Below are 26,664 nucleotides of genomic sequence, written 5' to 3'. Positions count from 1 at the left end.
CAAAAATAAAAGAGAAACACCAAGAAAACAAACAGAAATTAACTCAATTGGATGAAAACCACGCACACATAAAATAAAATGAAATATACAGAAAAGATTAACTTTATGCGCTCAGTGAGAAGCTGGGTAAATTGTACAATGTGGTTCACTTTCTAATCTATAGACATTCAAGACCCAAGCTGTACAGATAAAAAATGTAAACCAGCATGAAGGTAGGTTCATCAGTCAAATGCTACTTCCAGATTTGCAGTTTCCTTTCACAACATACTGGATGCAGCCACATTTAATTTTCCATTAATAAGTTCCCATAAAGAATGGATGAACATGGAGCAGACAAAACTTCGTCATTGTACAAAATGTATTTACCGCTAACGTTTGTGCTACATCTTTACATCCCACAACCACATCTTTTTCACTCACCCCAGATCACAATGTTCTTGTTAACAAGAATAAAACTGAAGAGACCACTCCACATCATCAATCCTGTATAATCATGGCCTGCATCTTGCGCAAAACTAAAAGAATGACGCACAGATTGGTTCACCGTATGCCTTGACACAAAGTTATTCACCAGAATCATTATTCCCCATCCTTCCCTTATGAAGGGACAGATTTATCAGAAGTGAAAGCAAGGAATTGTATAATCTAGAAAGATTTGTTCTTGGATATTCTCATGGAGTCCAGATACTATGGTATTTCAAACCTTGGCAACCTTGCATCTATATTACCATGCACCATTCCCTCCCAATTGTTGAGTCACCATTCCTTTACACTGAAATCGGACGGCATGGTTGGGAAGTGGGAGAGTTGCTGCCTTACAGCGAATGCAGCGCTGGATTCGATCGCGACTACGGGTGCTGTTTGTACGGAGTTTGTACGTTGTCCCCGTGGCCTGCATGGGTTTTCTCTGAGATCTTCGGTATCCTCCCACACTCCAAAGATGTACAGGTATGTAGGTTAATTGGCTTGGTAAATGTAAAAATTGTCCCTAGTGTATGTAGGATAGTGTTAATATGCGGGGATCGCTGGTCGGCATGGACCCGGTGGATCGAAGGGCCTGTTTCCACACTGTATCTCTAAACTAAACTAAACTAAATCCACCTGGAATAAAAATGGAAGTACTCAAAACATACAAAATGTAGGTTTTTCAATGTCTAGCAGCAAGAAGGAAAGAAATGCCAGGACTGACTCACAACAAAGGAGTGAAAGAACTGACACAAAGAATAAAACCCTTCACCAATCCACTAGTCATAGATGCACCTGTGTACTGTAATCACTTCACAATCATGGGGAGCCAAAGTCTGTCTATACGTTAACCTCATCCTGCCCATTGTGTGCATTATCACTACCAGTTTGAAAAATAGGGTAGACGGAGAAACGAACTGGCAGTTCAAAACAGGACATTCACTGACACTGAGATATTAGCAACAGAATAATATTTCACCACACCCTGTCATATCATGGTCCAACATATCTGTCAGTCTACAACTATGATCAAGCCAGAGGACTAACCTTGATTCAATGTTCAGCATAAAAAAAGTATGGCAGGAGCAGCACCAGATATACATACAATGAGGTAGCAACCTGGTGAAGCAACAATAATGCATGACTATCTGCAAGCTAAGATAGAGCTAAATGGTTCCGCTACAAACAATTCAGATCAAAATTCTGCAGTCCTATTACATCCAGTTGTGAACGATAGCAAACAATTAAATAATTACTGGATTAAAGAGTTGTATGAACATTATCATCCTATTATCTTCAACAAGAAGTGCTGACTTGATGGTCCATACTTTACTTCTAAGGCCTGCACATCACAGGTTTCTGTCTTTGACCAACTTGATTAATTCACTCTATATATTAAGAAATGTCTAAGTGTACAGGGTTCAACATCAGTTGTGTGACTGAACAACAACTTCTCACTCCTGCTTCTGACTTATTTTCAGCCAAATTGTTCCAACAAAATCTTAACACTGGCATCTACTTGACAATGTAGATTTGGCCAACTGTACCCCAAATCCTAAAAGTCGGCCAACTTTCAAGCATCATCAAAATTATGGAAATGTCTCCAATAGTGCTAACATGCAGCACTAAGAATAATAAACTGCTTACTGATCCTCATAATTTGCTCCAGTCCTCATTGCAGCTCTGTTCCAAATATGAGCAAAATTGAATTCCTGAAGCAAGGTCCTTCAGACCCCTGCAGCATGCAACCCAGTGTGACACGAAGGGACTAATAAAAATCAAAGACAACGTTCTTTACTGGCTAAAGGCATTCCTGTAACTCAGCAGGATGATTGTAATGGATGATAATCAACCATAATCAACCGTCATAGTCCCAGTACATCAATGGTGAAGCAGTCTCCTAGGTGCACCCAACTTCAGCAACTTATCTCAATTGTATGATCAGGTGTGTAAAATGCAGTGTTCAATTCCATTCACAATTCCTCAGATAATGAAGCAATCCATTCCTACCTTTGGCTGATATATGACAAGTTAACTTTCAGACATAGAGAAATCCTAAACACTTCTCATGACATTTATTGGCAGTAGGAGCACCAAATCTCCCACCAGTAATATCTACAAAATCATAATCTAACAGAACCTATCTGGAACATAAACATAAATAATGTCACTATCATCTAATTCACTAAAGATTTACAACCATCTACAAGACTCAGAAAGAGTGTGATGAGTTTGACTCAGACATAATGCAAGAAGTTCAAAAAATGAACTACAGATAATTACCAAAACCTCTTCGGCAAACTTCCAGGCCAATTTAGAAGGACAAGCACACAGGGAGTAAAGTTGTTCAAGGTGGCAGATAACAATTTCCCCTTAAGGACAATTGGAAATAGGGATAAAAAATCATGGCCCTGTCATTGCAAGACAGCTCCCATGCATGAATAAAAACACCTTCATTGCTCACTTCACACACACAGCTAGACTTATTTTAATGAATGGTTAACCTTTTTTTCAGCATGGGATGGTGGAGGTATTTTTTTTTAATAAACCCCATGTGATACTGTCAGTATTGAATACTGCACAGCAGATGTTTTTCATGCACTCACATTAGACAGCACATCAGGTTGCTCTGAACAATTAAAAATAGAACCAGATGTCTCCAAATTTCCTCTTCTGGTAATAAAAAGATAACGGAACAGAGAGTGCACCTCATGACTCTCAAGGTGACAAATGCCATACTGGCAACTTTTCTTTCAAATTCAGCATTTCCTCCTTCAAGAATCTCAACATCCTACAGTTCCTCTAGGCTACACTGCAACCATAGTCAATCAGTACAGCAGCGACAGTCATTTGAATGCATAGTCCCATCCTAATAAATTACTGCTGCAGCTGAACACCAAAGTCAGATTTGTAAATTGTCAGCTCTCCAGAACCAAAACACTTCTTCTGTAAACATTTTGGGACTTGAAGATGTCATTCTGCATATGCACAAGCAGGAAGTGGGGATCAAATGAGGAAGCACTGAGACTGTAAACCAAAATCATCCTGACAAGCATGGATATCAAGGTTAAACATTTAAAGTAGGGTTAAGGGGGTTGTCAACCGAGTTTACATAATACAAAAGCAGGTTCTGGGTGTCAGTACAGCAAATGTTGCAAGGGAAAATGAGGTGGTTTTTGTTTTAACGCATTGTGCACGTATAAACAATTTGCAACTAACATGCATCTGCAATCAATATTCTCTTATGTAGGAAAGAATTGCAGATGCTGGTTTAAATCGAAGGTAGACACAAAATGCTGGAATAACTCAGGACAGGCAGCATCTCTGGAGAGAAGGGTCGACCGGAAACGTCGCCCATTCCTTCTCTCCAGAGATGCGGCCAGAGATTTCCCGCTGAGTTACTACAGCATCAATATTCTCTTCCTCTGTTATCATATCAAAGGTTCAGCATTGTATCAGGAAGTCACAAACATATTATTGCAGAGTTAGCATCACATGCATTATTGACAGTAGTGGAAAAGGACTAGTTTTACAAGAGAGGTTCAGAACACAAAATTCGCGCTGATGTAATTTTAAGACAACAGGATATCTAATTTATGGCGAGTGTTGCCTCTGATTTCAATCAAAAGCCACAAAATAAAAAGTCCTCATCTGTAAGAGGAGATTTGTAGCCGGCATGCCATCGACCAAAGCAGCTATTCAGTTTTCAATCTGTTAAATATATAGGACATTGACATGTACCAATAATAGACCATCTGTTGTAATTATTTCTTATACTGGATATATAGTTTTAAATCAATAATTTGTCTATTTTATTCTATCATATCACTTTTCTTAAACCTGGTCTCTTACCCATATAATTGCACGTTGTATGGCAACCGTCTCGCAGAAATATCAAAAAGGATAGTCAAAGAGCCACTGACTGACCATAGTTTAGATGGCAGACAGCAAGGAAACTCTGAGCAACAGAGTAGCCAACTACAGCATCACATAATTCAGCCATGTGACACTGGAAATACCATCATACAGCACACATTAGGTTCCACAATGTGTGAAACTGTTGCTATGCTAGGGGCTTAGCAGTGATTGGTGTCTGAGATAAAGGCAGTGTGATTGATCACAGATAGTGTCATCTACTCACTCGCTCCTTGTAATAGAAGGAACTAATGGACACCAGCTCCTTCTCGCTGCGAGTTGGACTCCCACTATACAACCTCAAATTACTCTGCGATTCTGTTCGGATCTTCATTGGGGTGATTCCTCCACTGTGATATGCGGAGAGTGCTGAGAGTGACCTGAATACAAAGTACAAGATGCTGTAATGCGCAGTATGAATATTAATACATGTTATCATTAACCGAGAGTGCACAGAGATCTTAGTAGGCAGTAGAAGAAACAAGACTGAACAATTACCCATTCTTGGGTTGAAGATAAAGTAATGGAATGAGTTGACAAAGGAGTAAGGCCCAGAAATAAATTGGCACCATTTTATCCCAACATGTGCAATATCCCTCATGCTGCAAGCTCCCTACTGCTTCTGTTTCATGGACAGTAGGCATTAGAGACTGAATTTCATAGTTTGGGACAATTTTACCTCAGTTCCAATGTGAGGAAGTAATCTTTCAAGCAGCATACTACAATACTACATACATCATACTACAGTACTCTTTCAGAATGTTCGCAAGGGACAAGTCCATATTAAGATGTTGGTAAAGTGGGGTACTCCCAGGAGGCAGAAAATCATGCAGACTTCTGAAGAAGAGTGCATGGAAGAAGCTGACTCATTGTGCAAAGGGAATTCATTCACAGATACCCATCTGGCAAGAAGGTCTGAAGAAGGGTTTTGGCCTGAAACGTTGCCTATTTCCTTTGCTCCATAGATGTTGCTGCACCCGCTGAGTTTCTCCAGCATTTTTGTGTACCTACCCATCTAGCAACATGGCTGGAAATTGTCAGGAAGGTAATGTGTAAGAGCAATGGAGCACTATATAATGACTGTACTTTTGGGAACTTTGAATACAACAAGATATCCCTTATGGAGATGAATTCAAAAAACATATTCAAATTGGAAGGTTCTCCGCTTTGACAGTAGGGCACTTGTACCTCCCTGGTAACTTCCTTCTGTGATTGGCATCTCTTTTGTCTGGTGCTTTCCTCTACCTTTTTTTTAAACTCGGTTCCAATCTTATGAACATGAAAATCATGCATTCTGAGCATTTCTGGTCACTTAATTTAGAAGAGAAACCCACTGAAATCACCCAGTGACTGACCTGAGTTTGGGTTAGTATATCTGCAGCTTATTTTGGAGAGTTATACAAACCTCTGCCTAAGATTGTAGAAAAAAAATGCGCCTGACCTGTTAAAACCAATTCAGTTTGAGGTACAGCACCATTAAAAGTTCTTTGAAGAGAGAACAGTGCTAGTCATAACCCAAACCAACATGGCTGAAAATTACATTAGCAGTGAATTACGGTGTACCACAACTGTTGAGCATGCAGGGCACCAGATAAACAGTGTGCAGGTGTATGAAATTCTTGTACCCAAGTAGCTATTAGACTTATTAAGAAAATGGGCTGACTTGGTGTTAACTTGGCTTTTGTCTGCACAATGCCATTTTTTGAGCATTGTACGAATGCGTCGCTAGTCCCAAGAACCTTCTCCCTAATCCCTTGCTTTGCCCCTGCAAAATTATCTTCCTTCACACAACCTGAACAGTTTCACGAAGAATCATACTCAGATATCTGGTTACAGATCCTAAACAAATTACAACAGGTTGATTTTAATCTGCTACATTAAAGCTACAATTTATATTCAAGTAAACAGCTAAAATGTAAACTTGCCATTCATGATATTAATATTCCTTTACCTGGGTGTGGGTTCTGTTGGAGACACTGTTCGATGAAGAGTCATTGGTCTCATGAAGTACACAAGATAACCTAGACAACATAAATTCACTTAAATTCGATTCCATCTGATTTAGACCAACATGCAAACTCAAAATAGGACTAAAATTACATTATTTTATCCTTATTTTGATATATTTCTCCACTTCTATTTGCTTCTCCTTTCCTAGCCTGTTCTGCTATTAGGTCCCACAAAAATTGGCAAACTTCTGGCAACTTGGGCATTCTTTACTAGTCAGTAATCCATCCTTTGCAAATGTAAAAACAAGTTTTGCCATGCTAATAAAGGGGTTAGATTTTCATAGAAACCTTTGCTATGCAAAAACTCTTATAGCAGGAGGTACAGGAAACCCCCAACATTCGCAGGCTATACCAGTTCCTGTGCATGGCAGAAAAATAGAAGCTTGTCCATGTCCTCACAGTAGGGCGACTGCAATTCAGAAGCAAGCTGAGTTGTACAGAACAGAAAAGGGCCCTTTCATCCACTATGTCCATGCCAACCTTTTTGCCCACCTATACGAATTCCATTGGTCTACATTAGGTTCGTAACCTTCAAAGATGCTTATTCAAGTACTTGACAAATGCCTCTGAAATGTAGTGATTATATCCGATTCCATCACCTCTTCTGGAATGAGTTCCACATCCCCTTTAAAAAATAGAAGCTCCTACTCACCTAGGGCGACTGCAATTCAGAAGCAAGCTGAGTTGTACAGAACAGAAAAGGGCCATTTCGTCCACTTACATTAGGTTTGTAACCTTCAAAGTCATGCTTATTCAAGTACTTGTTTCTGATTATATCCGACCCCCCTCTTCTGGAATGTCATGGGAAAGATTCTGATTATCTATACAATCTATCTCCATCAGTTCACCCCTCAGCCTCCTTCGCTCCAGGGATATCAAGCCAACCCTATCGTGTCTTCACCCATCACAAAAGCCTTCTATTCCAGGAAAAATCCAACCGAACCTCATCTGCACTCTCTCCATCACAATCATATCCTCTCTATAGTATGATGACTAAATTAGCACACAATTCTGTAAGTGCGGTCTATACATGTTTTATAACATTCCAGCAGAATCTCCCAACTTTTATGTTCTATGCAATTACCTTAAATGCAAGCATGCCATCTACCATTTTCATCATCCTATCTGCTAGAGAACAGAAACATAGAAAATAGGTGCAGGAGTAGGCCATTTGGCCCTTCGAGCCTGCACCGCCATTCAATATGATCATGGCTGATCATCCAACTCAGTATCACGTACTTGCCTTCTCTCCATCCCCCCTGATCCCCTTAGCCACAAGGGCCACATCTAACTCCCTCTTAAATATAGCCAATGAACTGGCCTCAACTACCTTCTGTGGCAGAGAATTCCAGAGATTCACCACTCTCTGTGTGAATAAAGTTTTTCTCATCTCGGTTTTAAAAAATTTCCCCCTTATCCTTAAACTGTGACCCCCTTGTTCTGGACTTCCCTAACATCGGGAACAATCTTCCTGTATCTGCAGAAGTCTTGAACCCCCACCGTCCTACTTTTCACCACATTCTTATTGCCCTACCATTCACCGTGTATGGGCTACTCCTATTCAACTTCCCAAAAAGCATTTGTTGGGATTAAATTCCATCCGCCAACACTCCGCCCAACCTTCCAGGTGATCTATATTCTGTGGTAGTCTAAGACAACTGTCCTTGCTTTCAACAACACTGACATTATTTGTGCCATCTGTAAAATCACGAATCCTACTTCCTACATTTATATCCAATTTGTTAATACAAACAACAAGGGTTCCGCCCCAATCACTGCGGTATAATATGGGTCTGAGACTCCCAGCTTGTGGACTCATTCCCATTAACGACTCATGTTATTGTTTTTCAAAGACCTTTTCTTCTTAACCTTCATTACGGCAAATGAAAACTACTTTAAATTACAAATTAATTTAAACACTTTGTTATAGTAAGATTATTAAGTAAACGTTCATTAATGGGGGGGGGGAGACTTATACTCAAAAGCTGAAACTGGAAATATCCCAAAGTATGATTACAACACACATGACATAACCGTGGCTGGACTATGATTTCCCAGTGCTTCCCTTAAATGCTCACTAACCAGCTCCACAGAAGCGTGCTCCAGAAGTGCGAGGAAAAGGAATGTTTGCATCTTGGTAGGAACCGTACGTGTTAGTGACTCTTGGGAAAGTTGGCAGTGGTGGCGTCACAGAGTTTCCGAGGACAAATGGATTCTGAGAGTTAGCAGAGCCATTGTTGTCCTGATTCTAAAAGTTAAAGAACAAGACAAGTTATGAAGGACATACATTTGTAAAACCTTATCTTGCCATTTCTATTTACCACATAAATGAAAATTGTTATTTCTTCAAATACCTAAACAATCAAAATGATACATCTCCAAAAACATCATTGTACACTCACTGACTGCTATGTTAGTTTCAATGCTATTTATTGAGAGAAGTCATCAGAACTCAATAATATTTCACAAATGTGAATTTCTTTAGGACCTGTCCCACTTATGCGACCTTTACAGGCGACTGCCGGCACCCGTCATAGGTCGCCGAAATTTTCAACATGTTGAAAATTCAGCGGCGACCAGAAAGACGCTACGACTCTTTGGAGACCTCTCACGACCATAGGAGACTTCTCATGACCATACAGGCTGTGGTTTCCTATGGTCGTCTTTCTGATCGCCGCTGAATTTTCAACATTTTCAAAATTTTGGCGACCTATGACAGGTGCCGGCAGTCGCCTGTAAAGGTCGCGTAAGTGGGACAGGCCCTTTAACATTCAAGGCAGCATATGGTCCCGCGATTTAATGCCCTATTCTAAAGACACTAGAAGTAACACCAATATGGACTGTTATTTTGATTTTCAAATGTTCTTTTCCTTTGAAAGCCGAAGGCTCTACTGATGTTGGAGAGGCAAAGATGAATTTCATTAGGAATGTTTGCCTTCTTGAAAAGTGGCACTGAGACATATAAATTATCCATATTTTCCAGCATCTCAATGTTGACTATCATTGTTCGAGGTTGGTGCTGTACATAGAAGGCAGTTTGGTAAAGATGATTGTGCAAGGCCCATTAACTTGTAAGCTCAATTAGAGAAGCACATGACCTTGGAACTCAGCCCACACGTGTGCATAAACGCAAGCATCATTTATACACTGCAGCTAAATTATTGAGTGCTCAAATTTCAAAATCTTGATCCCAGCACTCAGATTATGGAAGCAGTGATCCCCAAGCTCCTGTATGCTTCAGTGACGTGGGCCTCCAGTAGCAAAAATGGCAAGATATTGGAAAGGTCAGATCAACTGATGTTGACTGATTCACCAAGTTCCTTCAGCACTTTATTTTTTGCTCAAGATTCCAGCAACTGCAGTTTCTTGTGCCTCAAGAAGAATAAGACCCCTCTCCAAAGCCAAAATCCCTACATCGAGTTGTATAATGCTTGGTAGCTCTGGAGGGTAGACCACATGTCTGCATAACTGACACCCGAGTCCTGAAACTATACTCCAAAATCCATTGATTTGATAAGATTTCTAAAAGATTTCAATGAAAGTACTTCATGAATGCTCAGTCACCTCAAAATTACAGTAACACCCTCCATAAATTGTGAGGACTTCTAGACCTCAGCTTCTTAAAATGGAGAAGGAACACCTAGAAATCTGCTGCGCATGTTGAACTTCAAATGAAGCAAAAATGGCAGAAGGGTATCATCTCCCACTCAACCAACCCACCCCAGTGCTAAGCAACTCCTAGCCCACCTATGGCATAACACGCAGATTCTCCAGATCCTCTAACATCCCTTCGAGCCCACAGAAATGGAGGAGCAAGTCATCTTCAATCTCCATCTACAATTTTTAAGACAGCACAATGGGTATATATCTTCACAGAACTAGAGTTTGGATTCTGTCTGTGCGGAGCTTGCACATTCTCCACAGTCATCTGCATTCTCCTACAGTTGCAGATTTTTTTCTTTCTGGTCTGACATTTGACATTTCTACCTCTCCAAAACTTCAGACTAATATGTCCTGTTAGGCATCAGCGGATTTCTTTCACGTGACAAATTTCATTTATAAATTACCTTCTCCTTTAGGTGCAGTTTTTACCTGTTTTTGTCACCGATAATGTAAAATTGGGATTTCTATACTATTTCACTGCAATAAAAGTAGCAAGTATTATTGTACATGCACAAGGGAAGAGCAGCAGAAATTCCAGGCAACTGGTAACTAAATGACTTTGGAAATTTTACTTTCCTTTAAAGCTAGATGATAGAATTTTTTCCACCAGCTGTCATTCTTTTGATTCATTATACAAAATAAAATGACTACACTTCACATAACTCAATTAGTACAGTTTTTAAATAGTAGTCCCAATTCAGATGTAAATAAGATTTTTTCATTCTTGTGAAGCTCCATCACATGCTCACATCCATTCTGTTACTTTGCTTTTGAAATTATTGTAGATTTTATCTACCATACAGCAATGAAAAATGATTTGACACAAGGCGTTCTCACCACAATGCCTTCCAGGCTAGACACCAGCTGGCGTAGGCAGGGTTCCAGGCAGCTCTGATTTCGCTTTACTTTCTGAATGGATGTGTCCTTCAGAATCTGTAGTAAACAAAAATTGACAGGCTTATGAAATTTACAATAAAGCAAAAGGACTACACAGATCATGCCTATTATATTCAAGACAAAAACACACGCTACTCCCTTACATGACGTACACACTATTTGACAAGTAATTCCACAAGAGCTACAAAAAACATTAACTGTGATAAATATAAATATAAAGAAAATGAGAGGTACATACAATAAATACTATACAGATGAGATACATAAAAACCACCCACATATTAAATCATCTACAGACCAACTCAATCACTTAAGATTCACATGCAGTAATATACAATTAGCATACACTAGCAAATATTTACAAAAAACATTATCATTTGGTCAACATTTCACATGCAATTAATTATTTCGATTGTTTAGATGCAAAAGCAACTATTTTGTGTGCAGCAAAACCCCAAATAAAGTGATAAAATGTCAAGATAGAGTTAACCAATGAATCTGACAATGGATACCATGTTCTTCATCAACAAATAATCCATCAGAAAAGGATGACAAAACCTCAATTTAACATTGCATCTGAATGATATACAAGAGACAAGGTATACACATTAATTTTCAACATTCTCATAAAGTGTTCTGCACTCGTTTAACATGAGTAGCGGGAGTAGGGAAATCTACAGACAGCCCCTGAAGGAAAAAATAATTGTCGTCAGTGGTCATCTTACCTTAAGGAGTTTAGTCCTCATGCTGGAACTGATGGTGGTGGGATTAATGAACTGGAAGGAAGGGGCAGCATTGTTCGGGTACTGTACTGGAAAAATCACAACCATCTTCACTCGTAGATTACCACAATGCACTGAGACTGTGCAGTTGCGATTTATAGCATCCATCTGTACCACAAAAATCATTGTAACTTTGGTATTAATTCAGCAGCAGAAACAAAGACTAAAATCATAATGCACCAAAAGGCGTTCTGAAGAAATTTAATTTTCAATTATGTCTAAAATTGAAAATATCAGGTTTTAAAGTAAATTTTCTATTAATAAATACGACAAATAAAAGTAACTTGAATAACTCCAAACATAGGAAAACACTGGGCACAACACACATTATTCCATCAAAGTTAATTCCAGAAGACAACTGATAAACAAAAAGGTTATTTGTAATAAAATGGTTGGTAAACCAGTGTGGAGAAGAGAAAGGAGAAAACACCCCACCCCCTTAAATCCAAAATCTGAACTTCTGAACCCAAAATTTAACTCTTAAACATAGAACTGCCCCACATACTTTTTTTTTTAAAGTGGGACAGCTTTAAAAAAGCAAGCAGTGCACATTAATGTCAGTAACAAGTCAGTGTTGATATAACTTCCATTTTTGTTCATGGCTTATCTAAGTGTACAATGCAGGACAAAAAAAAAGCTAAATTCTCAACTTTTTAAAAATAGTTTGATTCTTATTCAATAACATTCTACAAAATATTGCTTGAGAATGGTTTGGGCCTGCAAAGAGCAGAGAAAGTCAACCCAATCACTATTGCAGTTAATCAATGTTTTCAATCATACCTCATCTACCATCACATTGCGGATTTGCAGGTTAACCAAGGAGAATTCTTGTTGCAATGTCTGCGGTAGCCCAAGATAATCTGGTTTAGAACTGATGGTTGCATGATTATGAAAATCTTCCCTCAGTGCTTAAGAAAAGGGATATGGAGAGTTACTGTAGTGCAGGCAATGTTTATAACTGATTAAAGAACCACAAATGGGTAGGTAGAGAACAAGATTGATGATCAACAGCATTGAACACAAGAGATACACACAGATACAACCAAGGCCTGTTGCTTAAAAAGCGAGTTCTGTATCCTGAAAAACGCAAGCAATCATGAGATTTGTCAGTCACTTGTGATAAACATTCTCGGCAACTGTGCTGCTGCATGAAAACAGCCCTGGACACCGGCCCGGAGCAATAGAGCTAGCGCTTCTTCTCCGCGCTGGCTGTAAGCCTGGGCCGCAATTACAAAGCCATGGTTCACGCTAACAAGCACAGAATGGAAAAATCCAATTCGGAATTAATCATGTCATTTGCACAGAGCTGAAACAAAATAGCTGATCAAAACCTCATGTTGCTGAAGGTGCATTGAAAACTCAACCGGTAAAGCAAATAATCATGTGCCCCCTGCCGTAAATGTCACACAGTCAATAATGCAAGCGACCATCTACCCCAATTCAATTACCAAATTAGGGCAAAATAATGATCAATTCTTTTTTTTGAAGGATAAATTTTGGCCAAGACTTTTCTTACTTGGGAGAATTACTTAATTTCCTTATTTTTCTTCAAAGTAGTTTCACACATTACAACTATGAGTTATTACCCCATTTATTTTTGTGATTTATTGCCTGGCTCCACATTTCCCCTTTATCCCCCTTCTTTCCCCTCACTCCTGTCAACTTCCATCCATATCCCCCCCTCTGGCTTTACATTTCACTCTTCTTCTCTCCTTGTCTCTTTTTTACCTCTAACTGTTGTTACTTACTCCACACACCTGCTGATTCCCCCTCCTCACTTGTATCCACCTATCACTTGCCAGGCTTTTGTCCCACCCTATCTCTTTTCCAACTTTCTCTCCCCTTCTCCTTCAGTCAAGCACACAAATGCAATATTAAGTAAAGATCTACATGTAAATCCTGCCATTACAGAAAACCTGACATAACCTATAACCTTTTCAAAACTATAATCTGAACACTTCGCACTCTGGGAAATGCCAATTATTACCTATTGTTAAGGTAAAGAAATGGTTGAAACACGATCACAGTGACAGTTATGACTGGATAAACTCGCACCACTTGATTAAGTAGGAAACCGCTTACCTTGTGTAACTGCATGTCAATTCGCCACATCCTCAGAGTCTGGTCACGTGACCAGGTAACCAACTGATAGTCCTTCACATCTACAGGAAGCAGCAAATCAGAGTTAATAGTTTGCCTCCACATCCATCTAAAATATTAAATTCATCTGTAAGTACCATGAAAAAGAAATAGCAAATAAATCCAAAGGCAGAAAATGAACAGCACAAACATGTTTGTACATGGAGAACACAATGCTTAAAAATCATAAAGCTTTAAAACTGCACATTTAAAATCATTAGAATCACCCCAATGCAAGTTCAAATCTGGAAACTATAAAATAATGTTAGTGCTGCCAGAATATGAATCTATGGATTCATCTAATCTTCAGTTTCTGAGATAATTTTGCTTACATGTTGTTCATTTGAGCGCCTCTTAAGACTGTTTTGCCATAACCTTAAATAGTCCTCTCCAATGACAACCTAATTATACTCTCCGTATTGACTGTGCCTGAACTACTCTGTCAGTGGATCACCAACTTCCTGACAGACAGGAAGCAGCATGTGAGACTGGGAAAGCACATCTCGGACCCGCAGACCCTCAGCATAGAACCATCGCAAGGCTGCGTACTCTCCTCTCTCCTTTACTCTCTCTACACCAACGACTGCACGTCCACAGACTCCTCTGCAAAGCTTCTCGAGTTTGCGGACGATACAACCCTTATTGGACTGATCCAGGATGGGGAGGAATCTGCCTACAGACAGGAAATGACACAGCTGGCGTCTTGGTGTCACTTAGTAACAACCTGAATGCTCTCAAGACAGTAGAATTGAAAGTAGACTTTAGGAGAGCTCCCCCTCATCTCCTCCCACTCACCATCAACAACACCAGTCACATCTATGGAGTCTTTTAAGTTCCTTAGAACCATCATTTCCAAGGACCTTAAATGGGGGGGGGGCACCATCGACTCCAGTCAAAAAGGCACAACAGAGGATGTACTTCCTGCAGCAGCTGAGGAAACATAATCTGCCACAGGCAATGATGGTCCAATTCTATAGGGCCATCGTAAAGTTTGTCATGGTCTCCATCATGGTCTGGTTTGACTCAGCCACCAAGCACAATATCCGGAGGCTGCAGCGAATCGTTCGATCAGTTGAAAAGGGTGTTGGCTGCAACCTTCCCCACATTGACGAACTATACACTGCAAGGGCCAGGAAGCGAGCGGGTAAGATCATCTCTGACCCCTCTCACCCTGGCCATAAACTCTTTGAAGCACTTCCCTCTGGAAGACGACTCTGGACTGTCAAAGCCATCACACAGCCAGACATAAAAACAGCTTTTTCCACGACCAGTAGCACTACTCAATAACAAAAAGTCTGTAGCTTCCTTTTGCTCTGGTATTTTATTTCATTGACATGTTTAAACTATGTTTTATTCTTAATGTTTTAATGTTTTCTGTTTTATTCGTAATTGTTTACTGCATGTCATGTTGTTACTTACAAGCGGAGCAAGGCAAATTCCTAATATGTGTATATACTTGGCCAATAAACTTATTCATTTCATTCATTCAATCATTCATTAAAGGCTTAGAATTTAAGTTCACATCCGATAAATAACAATACTTTTGGTTACAACTATAGTAGTTCTTAAGTATGATGAGAACTTACAAGAAAGAAAATCGATACACATGCTTTAGTTATGACACAACATCAGAAATCTTACTTAGAAGAACAACATCACTCAGAGACTGCTGCTGTCCTTTTATCGGTGCTCCATTGAGAGCATACTAACATACTGTGTATGCGTGTGGTACACCAGCTGCACAGCGGCTCAGAGGAAAGCGCTCCAGAGGGCCATTGACAACGCCCAGAGGATTGTCGGCTGCCCTCTCCTTACCTTGGAGGACTTACACAGTTCCCGCTGCACCAAAAAATCCCAGAGTATCATAAAGGACATTTCCCACCCCGGACACTCCCTGTTTGAACTGTTGCCGTCAGGCAGACGGTACAGATCTACAAGGACAACGACGAACAGACTAAAAAACAGTTTTTACCCCACTGCTATAAAAGCACTAAATGTAGCTGCCAAGGAACGCAGGGACGAGACATACTAAGGAACTGTGGTACACTGTGAAATCGACAGAAGGATGGAGGGTTGGGTGTTTATGCGTGATATTTTTGTGATATTTATTTTAGTTGTTTATCTTTTAATATTTTACCTTGTATGTATCGTTAGCTTTTAGAAATGTTTGAATGGTGCACTGACTGGCTGACATTTTTTAATTTTGTTGTACATGGTTCATGTTACAATGACAATAAAGAAACTATTCTATTCTATTCTATTCTGAAATTACAATAATGAATGAGGAGGGAAAATGAGAAATAAGAGTTCTTCTGAACTGAGGTTATGGAATAAAGACATTTTCTTTGTGTTCAGGCTGACTGTACTATATCCAACCCAAGAGTATTTTCCTAAGTTATAAGAGTGCATGAAATGGAGCAGTGGAGATGAAGGAGATCTATGTTTAGTTGGGGGAACCTACTGCTCACCCAAGACTACACATTAGACAGAGATTCGGCATGTCAAAGAGGATTCTCCTAAACTTCTACAGGTGCACGGTAGGGAGCATTCTGACGATGCAGTGGTCTGGTTCGGCAACTTGAACGTCCAGGAGCAGAAAAGACTACAAAAAGTTGTGACCACTGCCCAGTCCATCATCGGCTTTGACCTCCCCGCCGTCGAAGGGATCTATCATAGTCGCTGTCTCATAAAGGCAGCCAAAATCATCAAAGACCCACACCATCCTGGCCACACATTCATTTCACCATTGCCATCAGGAAGAAGGTACAGGAGCTTGAAAACTGTAACGTCCAGGTTCAGGAACAGCTTCTTCCCTACAGTCATCAGGCTATTAAACATGACAACAAATAAGCTCTGAGCTCTGAACTGCAAAAGTCTATATTATTATAGAACTCTATTTGTTATTTATTGAACTTTTTTTTCTCTTCCCCCGTTATGTACCATGTTTATATATTCACATATTCTGTTGTGCTGCAGCAAGTAGGAATTTCATTGTCCCAACTGGGACATATGACAATAAAACACTCTTGACTCTTGATAGCACAAGAGGAGTGCAGAAATCAAAAGAGAGAAATGGCATCAGCGTACACAAGTTCTGAGAGTCTTTATACAGATTATTTTGCTGTTGGTGGACCCACCAATAAAAGAGAAGGAGAGCAAGAGATGGAAAGTGAGAAAGAAAAAAATTAACAGAGTAAAGAACAAAATGTCAAGTGAATTTTACAGATCAGATATGAACAGATCTCATCTAAGAATTCAGGTTCATTAGATTGTGCCTTGTAGATCTTACCTTCCACCTGTTTACGCCACTGAAATTCTAGTACTACATCATCGTGTCCAACAAAGGTATGGACTGGAACATTTAAATCTAATATGTTCCAGAGCAGAAGGCTGTTCTCACCACGACGTAATTGTGGGACCATCACTGTTACCAAGCCATTGGTGAAAGGCTGCCAAGGATAGAAAGCAATTAATTTGCAAATTTTATTAACCGTAAGTTAATCATAAAAGGAAAACAATGTGCCTTGATTTTGCATACAGAAATCACTTCAGTATCTACATAGTGTAACAGATTGTAAATAAACCATTTGGCAACACTTAATGTTATTCAATTAATCGAACATATTCCTTCCAAAATACACTAATAAGACTTGGATAAAATATCTCTAAGAAACCTATGCCTGATGAATGTAGCACATTGCTCCAAACCGCTACAACATGGCAAGCTGTATTTTCCCCTGTGTTATGAAAGGGATGTATAGGGCCACCACTGATTTTCCAGCACCCTTGGTTCCAGAGCCTTTCTGGATTATCCAATAAATTTACAGTTCACCTGGTTCAATACTTGTTTTACGTGACCGGAAAGATCATTTTGTGCCTAACAGTTTAGTGTTGACTACTGAAATCTAAATCAAGTTCATCAATGTGCTCAATTCACAATTAAAGGAATTATAATCAACATCAAAATTAATAGGGAAGAGGGCAACATGTGACTACCTTTCACCCATTAACTTCAAATTGGGAAAACCCCTTACCGTGTACCGCGCCTTCCACACTGGCACTTGACAAGAGAGGATGTTTAGATACTTCCGCGGTTGGCGGTAATCCCAGAACTAGGGACCAGAAGAGAAAGAAAAATTACTTGTATACTTCCCGCTTAACATGTGGAATAAGAACCAAGGTTTCAAGGTATGAAATCCAGTACTCACCCTGACCGAATTGTCTTGGCTTGATGTAGCAAAGATGTGTTCATTTTCTGGGTGCCAGTCCAGCCCATGGATTTTTGACAAGTGAGCAGCTATATATTCTACCGCTGTGTTAGGTTTCTAGGAAAACGAGAGAGGAGATATTGTCTGAATTTTGTTTTAAGTACCTGATGCAGCTTTAGTACGAGGCAGAAATCTTCAGAAAGCTTTTTACACTTTTCTCCAGCTTCAGAACCTTTCCTCAGTGTTCTCCTCTCTATGCACTGTCTCTGTACTGGGAACGTGATTGATCAGCATACACCATATTTTCCAGTATAAAGGTTTATAGGTTAGTATCAATCTCCTGCTGTATACTTGCACATTTTTTCACCTCATTTAGCATTGATATTTGCTTCTTGTAATCTTTTCTCAACAACAATTTGTAAGTCACATATTTAGTTTGCGGCTTCTTGCCATTCATGCCTCGGAATGCATTTCGTTGTCTCTGTACTGTACACTGACAATGACAATTAAAATTGAATCTGAATCTGAATCTGAATCTGGAATCAGAAGATTCTGAGCTCCATTTTAATTCCACAGACTTGAGCACAAAATCAATGCTGCTACTCCAGAGGATTTCCAAAAAACAAGCTGCAATATTACAGTCAACTTATCTTGAAGGCCTTGAGGTCTCATCCAGCCTCAAAGGTGGATGAGAAAGATCCCCTGGTGTTACATCAAGATGACCAAAGAGATGTAAAAAATATTTATCGTTCAATTAACATTAAAAAGATATCCTGCTAATTATCTTTGATCTGACTTTACTGACATTATCTTGTACTAAATGTTATTCCCTTATGGCGCAATTGTAATCATGTATTGTCTTTCCACTGGCAAGTTAGCATGCAACAAAAGCTTTTCACTGCACCTCGGTGGCAATATGATAAACTGAAATTATTACATTGTAATTGTGGTCCTTATGATGTATAAATTTTCTATGATACAACAGTAACTATACTTAAAAAGTGCTGCATTGATTCTATGATACCTTAAGTTGTGAAAGGTGGTGTGCAATTTTTGTTATTGTTTATTTTGTTATTTCAGTTTATTCAGTTTATTTAGGTATCAACATTTACTGTACAGCCTAATTGACCATGAGGTGGTTGTGGTGAGCTTTCTTGAACTATTGCAGGCTTCCTGGTGAAATGACTCCTATGATGCTGTTGGGTGAGAAGTTTCAGGATTGGGTTCCAGCAACATGGGACTAGACATTAATATTGTTGAGGTCTTGCTGCATGCAGAAATTTGCTGACGAATAAGCGAGTTTGGTATACCGACTGCGCATGCCCAGGTCATGGGTCGCTCACGATAAATACTCTCGGCAGCTGTGCTGCTGCATGGGTGCAGACCTGCGTTTCGTCCGTGGTCTAGGTCGGGCCAGGGTCTACGGTGCTGCAGGCGCTCTTGAGTTGCTGCTGGGCTGTCCCCATCCTCTCCCGAATGTCCTGTCCCTGTCCGGGGGTGACTGGCATGGCCCTGCGCTAGCTGGATTCGGACGGGAGTGGCGACCCAGGCTTTTAGCCAGCGTGGAGAGGGGTGTTTGCTCCAGCTCGGCCCGGTTTACCGGCAGCCCTGGACTGGTGGGACGCCGGCCCGTTGTAGTGGCAGCCCAGGCTTGCGGCCGGCGCAGAGGGGATGCGCTGGCTCCGGCTGAGCTCTGCCTGTCCCGCCGGGTTGACTAATGGCCCTGGAATGACAGGACACCTGCCCGGAGCAATGGAGTTGCCGCTTCTTCTCCGCACTGGCTGTGGGCCTGGGCCGCTGATCCCGTCTGACACCCGTCATCCACAGTACCTTCTGTGAGCCTCCCTCCAATGCCCACTGACACAGCTCATACACCTGTCAGGTATTCACCACCCCTGCCCCCCCCCCATCCCCCCCCCCCCCCCCCCCCCCCCCCCCCCCCCCCCCCCCCCCCCCCCCCCACGGACCTCCCTCTTTCAGATGGAGAATGGTCAGACCTTAGCAGAGGCTTTGCTTCTGTACGACCCCATTCTACCATTTCCAACATTCCTCCTTCTCCCCAGGTACTGCCCCTGTCGGCCTTCCACCCTCTCGGGACCTTTTTATTTTCAACATCAATTGACTTCTCTACTCACCTTATCCACTCCAATCTCACCCCCTCTGGACACAGCCCTTCATTCATTCAGCAATAATTCCGACATTGTTATTAAACCCACCAAGAAGGGACCATACGATCATAAAGTATTAGAGCAGTTTTGGACCATTTATCCTGTCTACTCCGCCATCCATTTCTGGCTGATCTATTTCCCCCTCTCAACCCCATTTTCCCCGCCTTCTCCCCAAAACCCTTGCAGGCTGACCTCCACCGTGCTGAGGCCAGGTGCCTGCTCTTGGATAACTCATCATACCTACCCATTGACCATGTCAAACACACCCTGGCCACATTCTCATTTCACTCCTGCCACTCCTGACAACTAACATCCAGGTTTTCAGGAGCAGCTTCTTCCCGACAACCATCAGACTATTAAACACTACAATCTCCAAATAAGCTTTGAACTACATAGACTTGGAGGCATGTTTTTGCCCTTGGGCTATCATTGCTTGGTTTTTATTTGTATATTAAAAACAGAATAAACGGACTATATTTCTAAACACTATCAGTAACACACAAGCAATTCAAGAAAACTAATAAAAAAAGGGTCCAAATGTTTTTCCAAAATATACCCATGCATGCACACAAGCTTAATTTCTCTCAAGCTCAACAGTACCAATTTAACCTTTTGCACCACTCACCCGTTTGTCCCAGATTCGGACATCTCCATCATGACTAGTTGCCAAGCAATAAGGGTTTTTCTTGTTCCATTTCACCTGAGAGGCTCCAGCTGCATAATGTGGAAAGAAGAAAAAGATAAACTAACTACTTACATAACTAAATTACAAAATATTCTTCTTCACATGCACTCTTTAACCCAACATGCCAAAATGTTCTTCCTTAACGTAGTACAACAACCATTTCACCAACCTTACACAGACCAGCCACTGTACAGCGACATTCAATGATGAAAATATCTTACAGGATTTTTCTCACACTGCTTATCTGATGTCAAGATGTCTGCCTAACTAATCACTTAGGGAATACAAACATCTTTCTTGCTCTAATAATCAATAATTGTACCAATTTCAACCAAATGTTGGTGTCCAATATCTCTCACTTTGTAAACATGGTATCCCTCCCAGTTGAATGTCATTTCAAGTCCCAGACCCATTCCCACACTGATCTGTTAATTCTCAGCCTTCTACTCTGCCAGGGCAAAGCCAACGCAAACTTAAAGAACACCTCATATTTTGCCTGGGTACATCCAATGATATGAACATTGAATTTTAAAACTTCAGTTAACCCATACCCCCTCAGTTCCCCCTCCCTGTATTTTTCCATACCCCCACTCAATCACCCATTTTGTCCTCCGCCCACACCAATCTCCTATTTCCTCCCCATCTGGTTCCAGCTACCCAACAGCCCCCTCTCATCTGGTTTCACATATCATCGTTTTTACTCATTAAAGTCCAGCACAAGCACCACTTGTGCTGTTACTTATCACCTTCCAGCCTCAACCTGTACCTTCACTCTCCCCGCCCCACAGCTGGCACCTTCTACCTTTTTTTCTTATCTGTTTCCACCCACAATCTCCAGCTTCTGGCCAGAATGAATGAATGAATAAGTTTGTTGGCTAAATATTCACATACAAGGGATTTGCCTTGGTGCTCCACCCACAAGTGACGATATGACATACGGTGACAGTTACATGATAGATATAACACTAACATTAATAATATAACACCATTGATCAAACATGTGAATGAAATAAAATACCAGAGCAAAAGGAGGCTACAGACTTTTGGTTATTGAGTAGAGCTACTACTCGTGGAAAAAAGCTGTTTTTATGTCTGGCTGTAGCAGCTTTGACAGTCTGGAGTCACCTTCCAGAGGGAAGAGATTTAAAGAGTTTGTGGCCAGGGTGAGAGGGGTCAGAGATGATCTGGCCCTTGTAGTGTACAGTTCGTCAATGGAGGGAAGGTTGCAGCCAATAACCTTCTCAGCTGATCGGACGATTCGCTGCAGCCTCCCGGGTGTTGTGCTTGGTGGTTGAGCCAAACCAGACCATGATGGAGATGGCGAGTACAGACTCTACGACGGCCGTATAGAATTGGACCATCATTCACTGTGGCAGATTGTGCTTCCTCAGCTGCCGCAGGAAGTACATCCTCTGTTGCGCCTTTTTGACTGTGGAGTCAATGGTCGCCCCCCACTTAAGGTCTTTGGAGATGATGGTTCTCAGGAACTTAAAAGACTCCACAGATGTGACTGTGATGTTGTTGATAGTGAGTGGGGTGAGGGGAGGGGGAGCTCTCCTAAAGTCTACAATCAATTCCACTGTCTTAAGAGCATTGAGCTCCAGGTTGTTGCAATGGCACCAGGACGCCAGCTATGACACTTCCTGTCTGTAGGCAGCTTCCTCCCCATCCTGGATCAATCCAATCGGTGTTGTGTCGTCCCCAAACTTGAGAAGCTTGACAGAGGAGTCAGTGGAGGTGCAGTCACTGGTGTAGAAAATGTAGAGGAGAGGGGAGAGTACGCAGCCTTGCGCAGCTCCTATGCTGAGGGTTTGCGGGTCCGAGATGTGCTGTCCCAGCCTCACATGCTGCTTCCTGTCTGTCAGGAAGCTGGTGATCCACCGACAGAGGGGTTCAGGCACAGTCAACTCGAAGTTTGGAGTGTAGTAGCTCTGGCACAATGGTGTTGAATGCAGAGCTGGAGGATGAAGTGCAGGCCCAGGTCATCCACAGATCTATTGGCCCGATATGCAAACTGCAGAGGGTCCAGTAGGGGGTTTGTGATATTTTTCAGCTTGGCCAGCACAAGCTTTTCAAGGTTCTTCATGACTACAGAGGTCAGTTTGACAGGCCTGTAGTCATTAAGACCAGTAATTCTTGCCTTTTTTGGTACAGGGACAAGAGTGGAGGGTACACAAAAATGCTGGAGAAACTCAGCGGGTGCAGCAGCATCTATGGAACGAAGGAAAAATGGACAAGAGTGGAGACTTTGAAGCAGGCAGGGGCAGTACAGGTTTGCAGGGACTGGTTAAAAATGTCTGTGTAAACCGGTGCCAGTTGTTCGGCTCAGAGCATGAGAGTAGAGGGGGAAACATTGTCTGGTGCTGGAGATTTCTCCACCTCCTCTATTTTTATAGTTGAAAAAATGAAGTGATTTTTGCAGCACAGAGGGGGTGGGTAATTGGGTGTGGAGTGGTGGGTAATTGGGTGTGAAGTGGTGATTGGATAGGGGTGCTTGGGAAAGAGTCCAGTCTTTTCAGACTGGAGTCTTGCTTTAAGTATGTGTGAAATGGTGAATGGGGAGGTGTGGGTGTGGAAGGGCCCCGGCTTTGCACTGTCAGGCTGTGAATGGGTGTGAAGTGTTGCTTGGGGTGGGAAAGGGTCCAGCCTTTTCAGACTGGAGCCTTTCTTTAAATAGGTGTGAAGTGGTGAATGGGGAGGTGTGGGTGCAGAAGGGGCCATTCTTTGCAGACTAGGAGGTACACACAAATGCTGGAGAAACTCAGCGGGTGCAGCAGCATCTATGGAGCGAAGGAAATAGACAACGTTTCAGGCCGAAACCCTTCTTCAGACTTTGCAGACTGGGGTCTGGTTGTATTTGTTGGGGAGGAGGGGAGGGGTTACCAGGGTTACGGTTCTGCTTGTCAAATCTGCAGTAGAACTCATTCAGGTCTTTGGTCAGCTGACGATTGTCCAAAGAGCGGGGGGCTTTCCTCTTGTAGCTGGTGATTTCTTACAAGCCCTTCCAAACTAGCTCCTCAACTTTTCTGAGTACCTTTCCTTGGCAGCTCTGTTTCCTCTTCTCAGCTTGTACTTGGCCTAACTGTAGAGGTCTGCATCCCCGCTCCTGTAGGCCTCCTCTTTAGACTGTCAGAGCTGTCTGAGTTCTGCAGTAAACCAGGGCTTATCGTTGTTGAACCAGGTCCTCCTAGTTGGAATGCAAATGTCCTCACAAAAGCTGACATATGATGATACAGTGTCTGTATACTCATCGAGGCTTGTGGTTGCTTCCCTGAACACATTCCAATCCATGCAGTCAAAGCAGGATTGTAGGTTCTCAATGCCCTCGCTTGCCCTCGTTGTTCTGACCACAGGCGTAGCAGATTTTAGATTCTGCCTGTGGGTCGGAATAAGGTGAACTAGACAATGATCAGAGACCCAGACCCGCCCGGGGAACAGAGCGATATGCGTTCTTGATTGGGTGCGGAAATTTCCTTCGCTCCATAGATGTTGCCGCACCCGCTGAGTTTCTCCACCACTTTTGTCTACCTTTGATTTTCCAGCATCTGCAGTTCCTTCTTGAACATGCGTTCTTGATTGACGTGTAACAGTGGTCAAGTGTTCTCTCCCCTCTGGTGGGGCAGGTAATCTGAAGTCTGTACTTTGGAAGGTCACAGCTGAGGTTAGCTTTGTTAAAGTCCCCCAAAACAATGACCATGGAGTCCGGGAAGTCACTCTCGACCCTCATTACCTGGTCAGCGAGTTGCGTTAAATTCCCTCGGAGAGTAGAAGGGTTTACAGTTTATAAAGAAGGATTCTAGGTTGGGAGAGCGGAAATTTGACAGTACCGTGATGTCGTTGCACCAGTCCTGGTTGGTATAGAAGCATATTCCACCGCCTCTTGATTTCCCTGCTGCCTCCACTTCGCGGTCCACTCGGTGAAGTTGGAAGCCAGCCAGTTGCAGCGCGCTGTCTGGGGTTGACTCACACAGCCAGGTCTCAGTGAAACACAGGGCAGCAGCTCGAGAGAAGTCCTTGTTTGTCCGGCGCAGGAGTGGCAGTTCGTCCACTTTGTCATTGAGAACAGACGTTTGCCAAGAATATGCTCGGGAGTGGTGGGCGTGATCCTCGTCGCCAGAGTCGGGTGAGTGCTTCCCATGGGTCCTCCTCCGTCTCAAGACCTTGAACGCAGCCACAGCCCCGCCGACTAGTATCTCCAAATAATCCAGCGAGTGAGAGAAATCCGGAACGATGTTTGGAGGTACTGTATGTCCGATGTTTATGAGTACCTCTCTCGTGAAAGTAATCTTTGTAGGGTTTTCACAGACGAGCAAACACATACAAAACAGCAAGGAGCATTTCACCGTGGCAGTCATCATTGGCGCCAGCAGTAGCAGCTACACTGCAAGCAATCCCAACCTGGCACCAGTGGACAGTCCTCCCTCACTCTAGATAGGTCCACAAATCACCTGCCAGTCCCCGCCTCACCCTTCCCCTCTCCCCTTTATACTGGGTGTGCTCCCTCTATGCTCTCATTCTTGATGCATGTCAACCACTCCATTCCCTCCAGACACTGTCTAATCTGCTGAATTCCTCCAGCAGTTTTATTTGCTCCAGATTCATGTATCTGCAGTCTCTTGTGTCTCCATCCTGTTAGTGCATCCATGCAGAATACTCACCTACAGCTGACAATGATACCGATGGTTTTCGTGTATCTCTAAAGAGAGAAAAATATTTTGTTATGGGAATTCCATCCATAAGTGAACAGTAATTGTTTAACTCAAGATTCATAATTACAAATCTTAACTTTACAACGATGCTACATTATGTCCACATCTGCCAAGAATACCATGAATGAGCTCAAACAAATTACAAATTGATAATAATAAAGTAACGATTTGCATTTATATAGCACCTTCATCATAGCAAAAGATCTCAAAAGGCATCACAGTAACAGAATCAAACAAAATTTAAATCCATGGAGCTGTCATGACAAGGGAACCATAACCTGAGCCAAAAGGCAGATTTTAAGAATGTATGGATTTTCACTTGGGCAGAATTTCAATGCTCTCAAATCAATTCTGCTGTTAAACAAGATTATAGTTGTTACATCAGCCTCTGCCACCCAATAGATCAACAGATCCCAGTATACATTTCTCATGTTCGCCACATTGCTAGAGTCTCATTGCTTGAGTACTAGCAATCTGATTAGACAATAGACAATAGGTGCAGGAGTAGGCCATTCGGCCCTTCAAGCCAGAACCAGCTGAGGGAGGCAGGGGAGTGCTGGAATCTTACATTTGGGAATGGCTTCAGTTCCGTTGGAGGAGACGGGTGCATAGTGGAATATTGGGTTGGGGGATCACACCATTGGGGGAGCAGACCCAACGGGTCTACACTTGGTCTAGTTATATATTAAAACTGTGTGGCTGCAGCCTGCCGCCTGGCGTCCGGCTGCCTTTCTGCCTTTTGATTCGTTCCAATGCCCAATACTCGCAGATGTCCAATCAGAATGGATCCATTTACATGGACGGCTGCTCCTTCCTATCAGCTTCCAACACACTTCAAAACTAAGTTGCAAGACAGGAACACTCTGAACTTTTCACCTCAATGGGATATCACAGCAAGTGCTTCAACAGGAGGGGGAGGGCCAATTGGTATTGCAATTGGAACTGCTGCAGCAGGCAGGGGAGGTGAAATTGGAATTTTTTTTAAATCCACTGCTGAGGGAGGCAGGGGAGTGCTGGAATCTTA

At 42.0% G+C, this 26,664-nt stretch overlaps 1 protein-coding gene across 1 annotated transcript in view; it reads right to left on the bottom strand.

Moving 5' to 3' along the window:
* The window catches only part of wdr59 (WD repeat domain 59), a 55,745-nt gene that overhangs the window by 19,125 nt on the left and 9,956 nt on the right, over positions 1-26,664 (bottom strand). The window contains 13 exon segments of the mRNA XM_055648637.1: positions 4,607-4,760; positions 6,332-6,401; positions 8,472-8,637; positions 10,890-10,985; positions 11,675-11,839; positions 12,512-12,689; positions 12,979-13,037; positions 13,814-13,893; positions 17,160-17,319; positions 17,905-17,982; positions 18,079-18,195; positions 20,872-20,960; positions 25,590-25,627. Of these exon segments, the coding sequence (XP_055504612.1) occupies positions 4,607-4,760; positions 6,332-6,401; positions 8,472-8,637; positions 10,890-10,985; positions 11,675-11,839; positions 12,512-12,689; positions 12,979-13,037; positions 13,814-13,893; positions 17,160-17,319; positions 17,905-17,982; positions 18,079-18,195; positions 20,872-20,960; positions 25,590-25,627 (1,450 nt within the window).

This window comes from Leucoraja erinacea, chromosome 17 (genome assembly GCF_028641065.1).
Source record: "Leucoraja erinacea ecotype New England chromosome 17, Leri_hhj_1, whole genome shotgun sequence".
Classification (NCBI taxonomy): domain Eukaryota; kingdom Metazoa; phylum Chordata; class Chondrichthyes; order Rajiformes; family Rajidae; genus Leucoraja; species Leucoraja erinaceus.
Note: the sequence above shows the minus strand (reverse complement) of the source record. Positions and strands in the feature narration are given on the sequence as shown.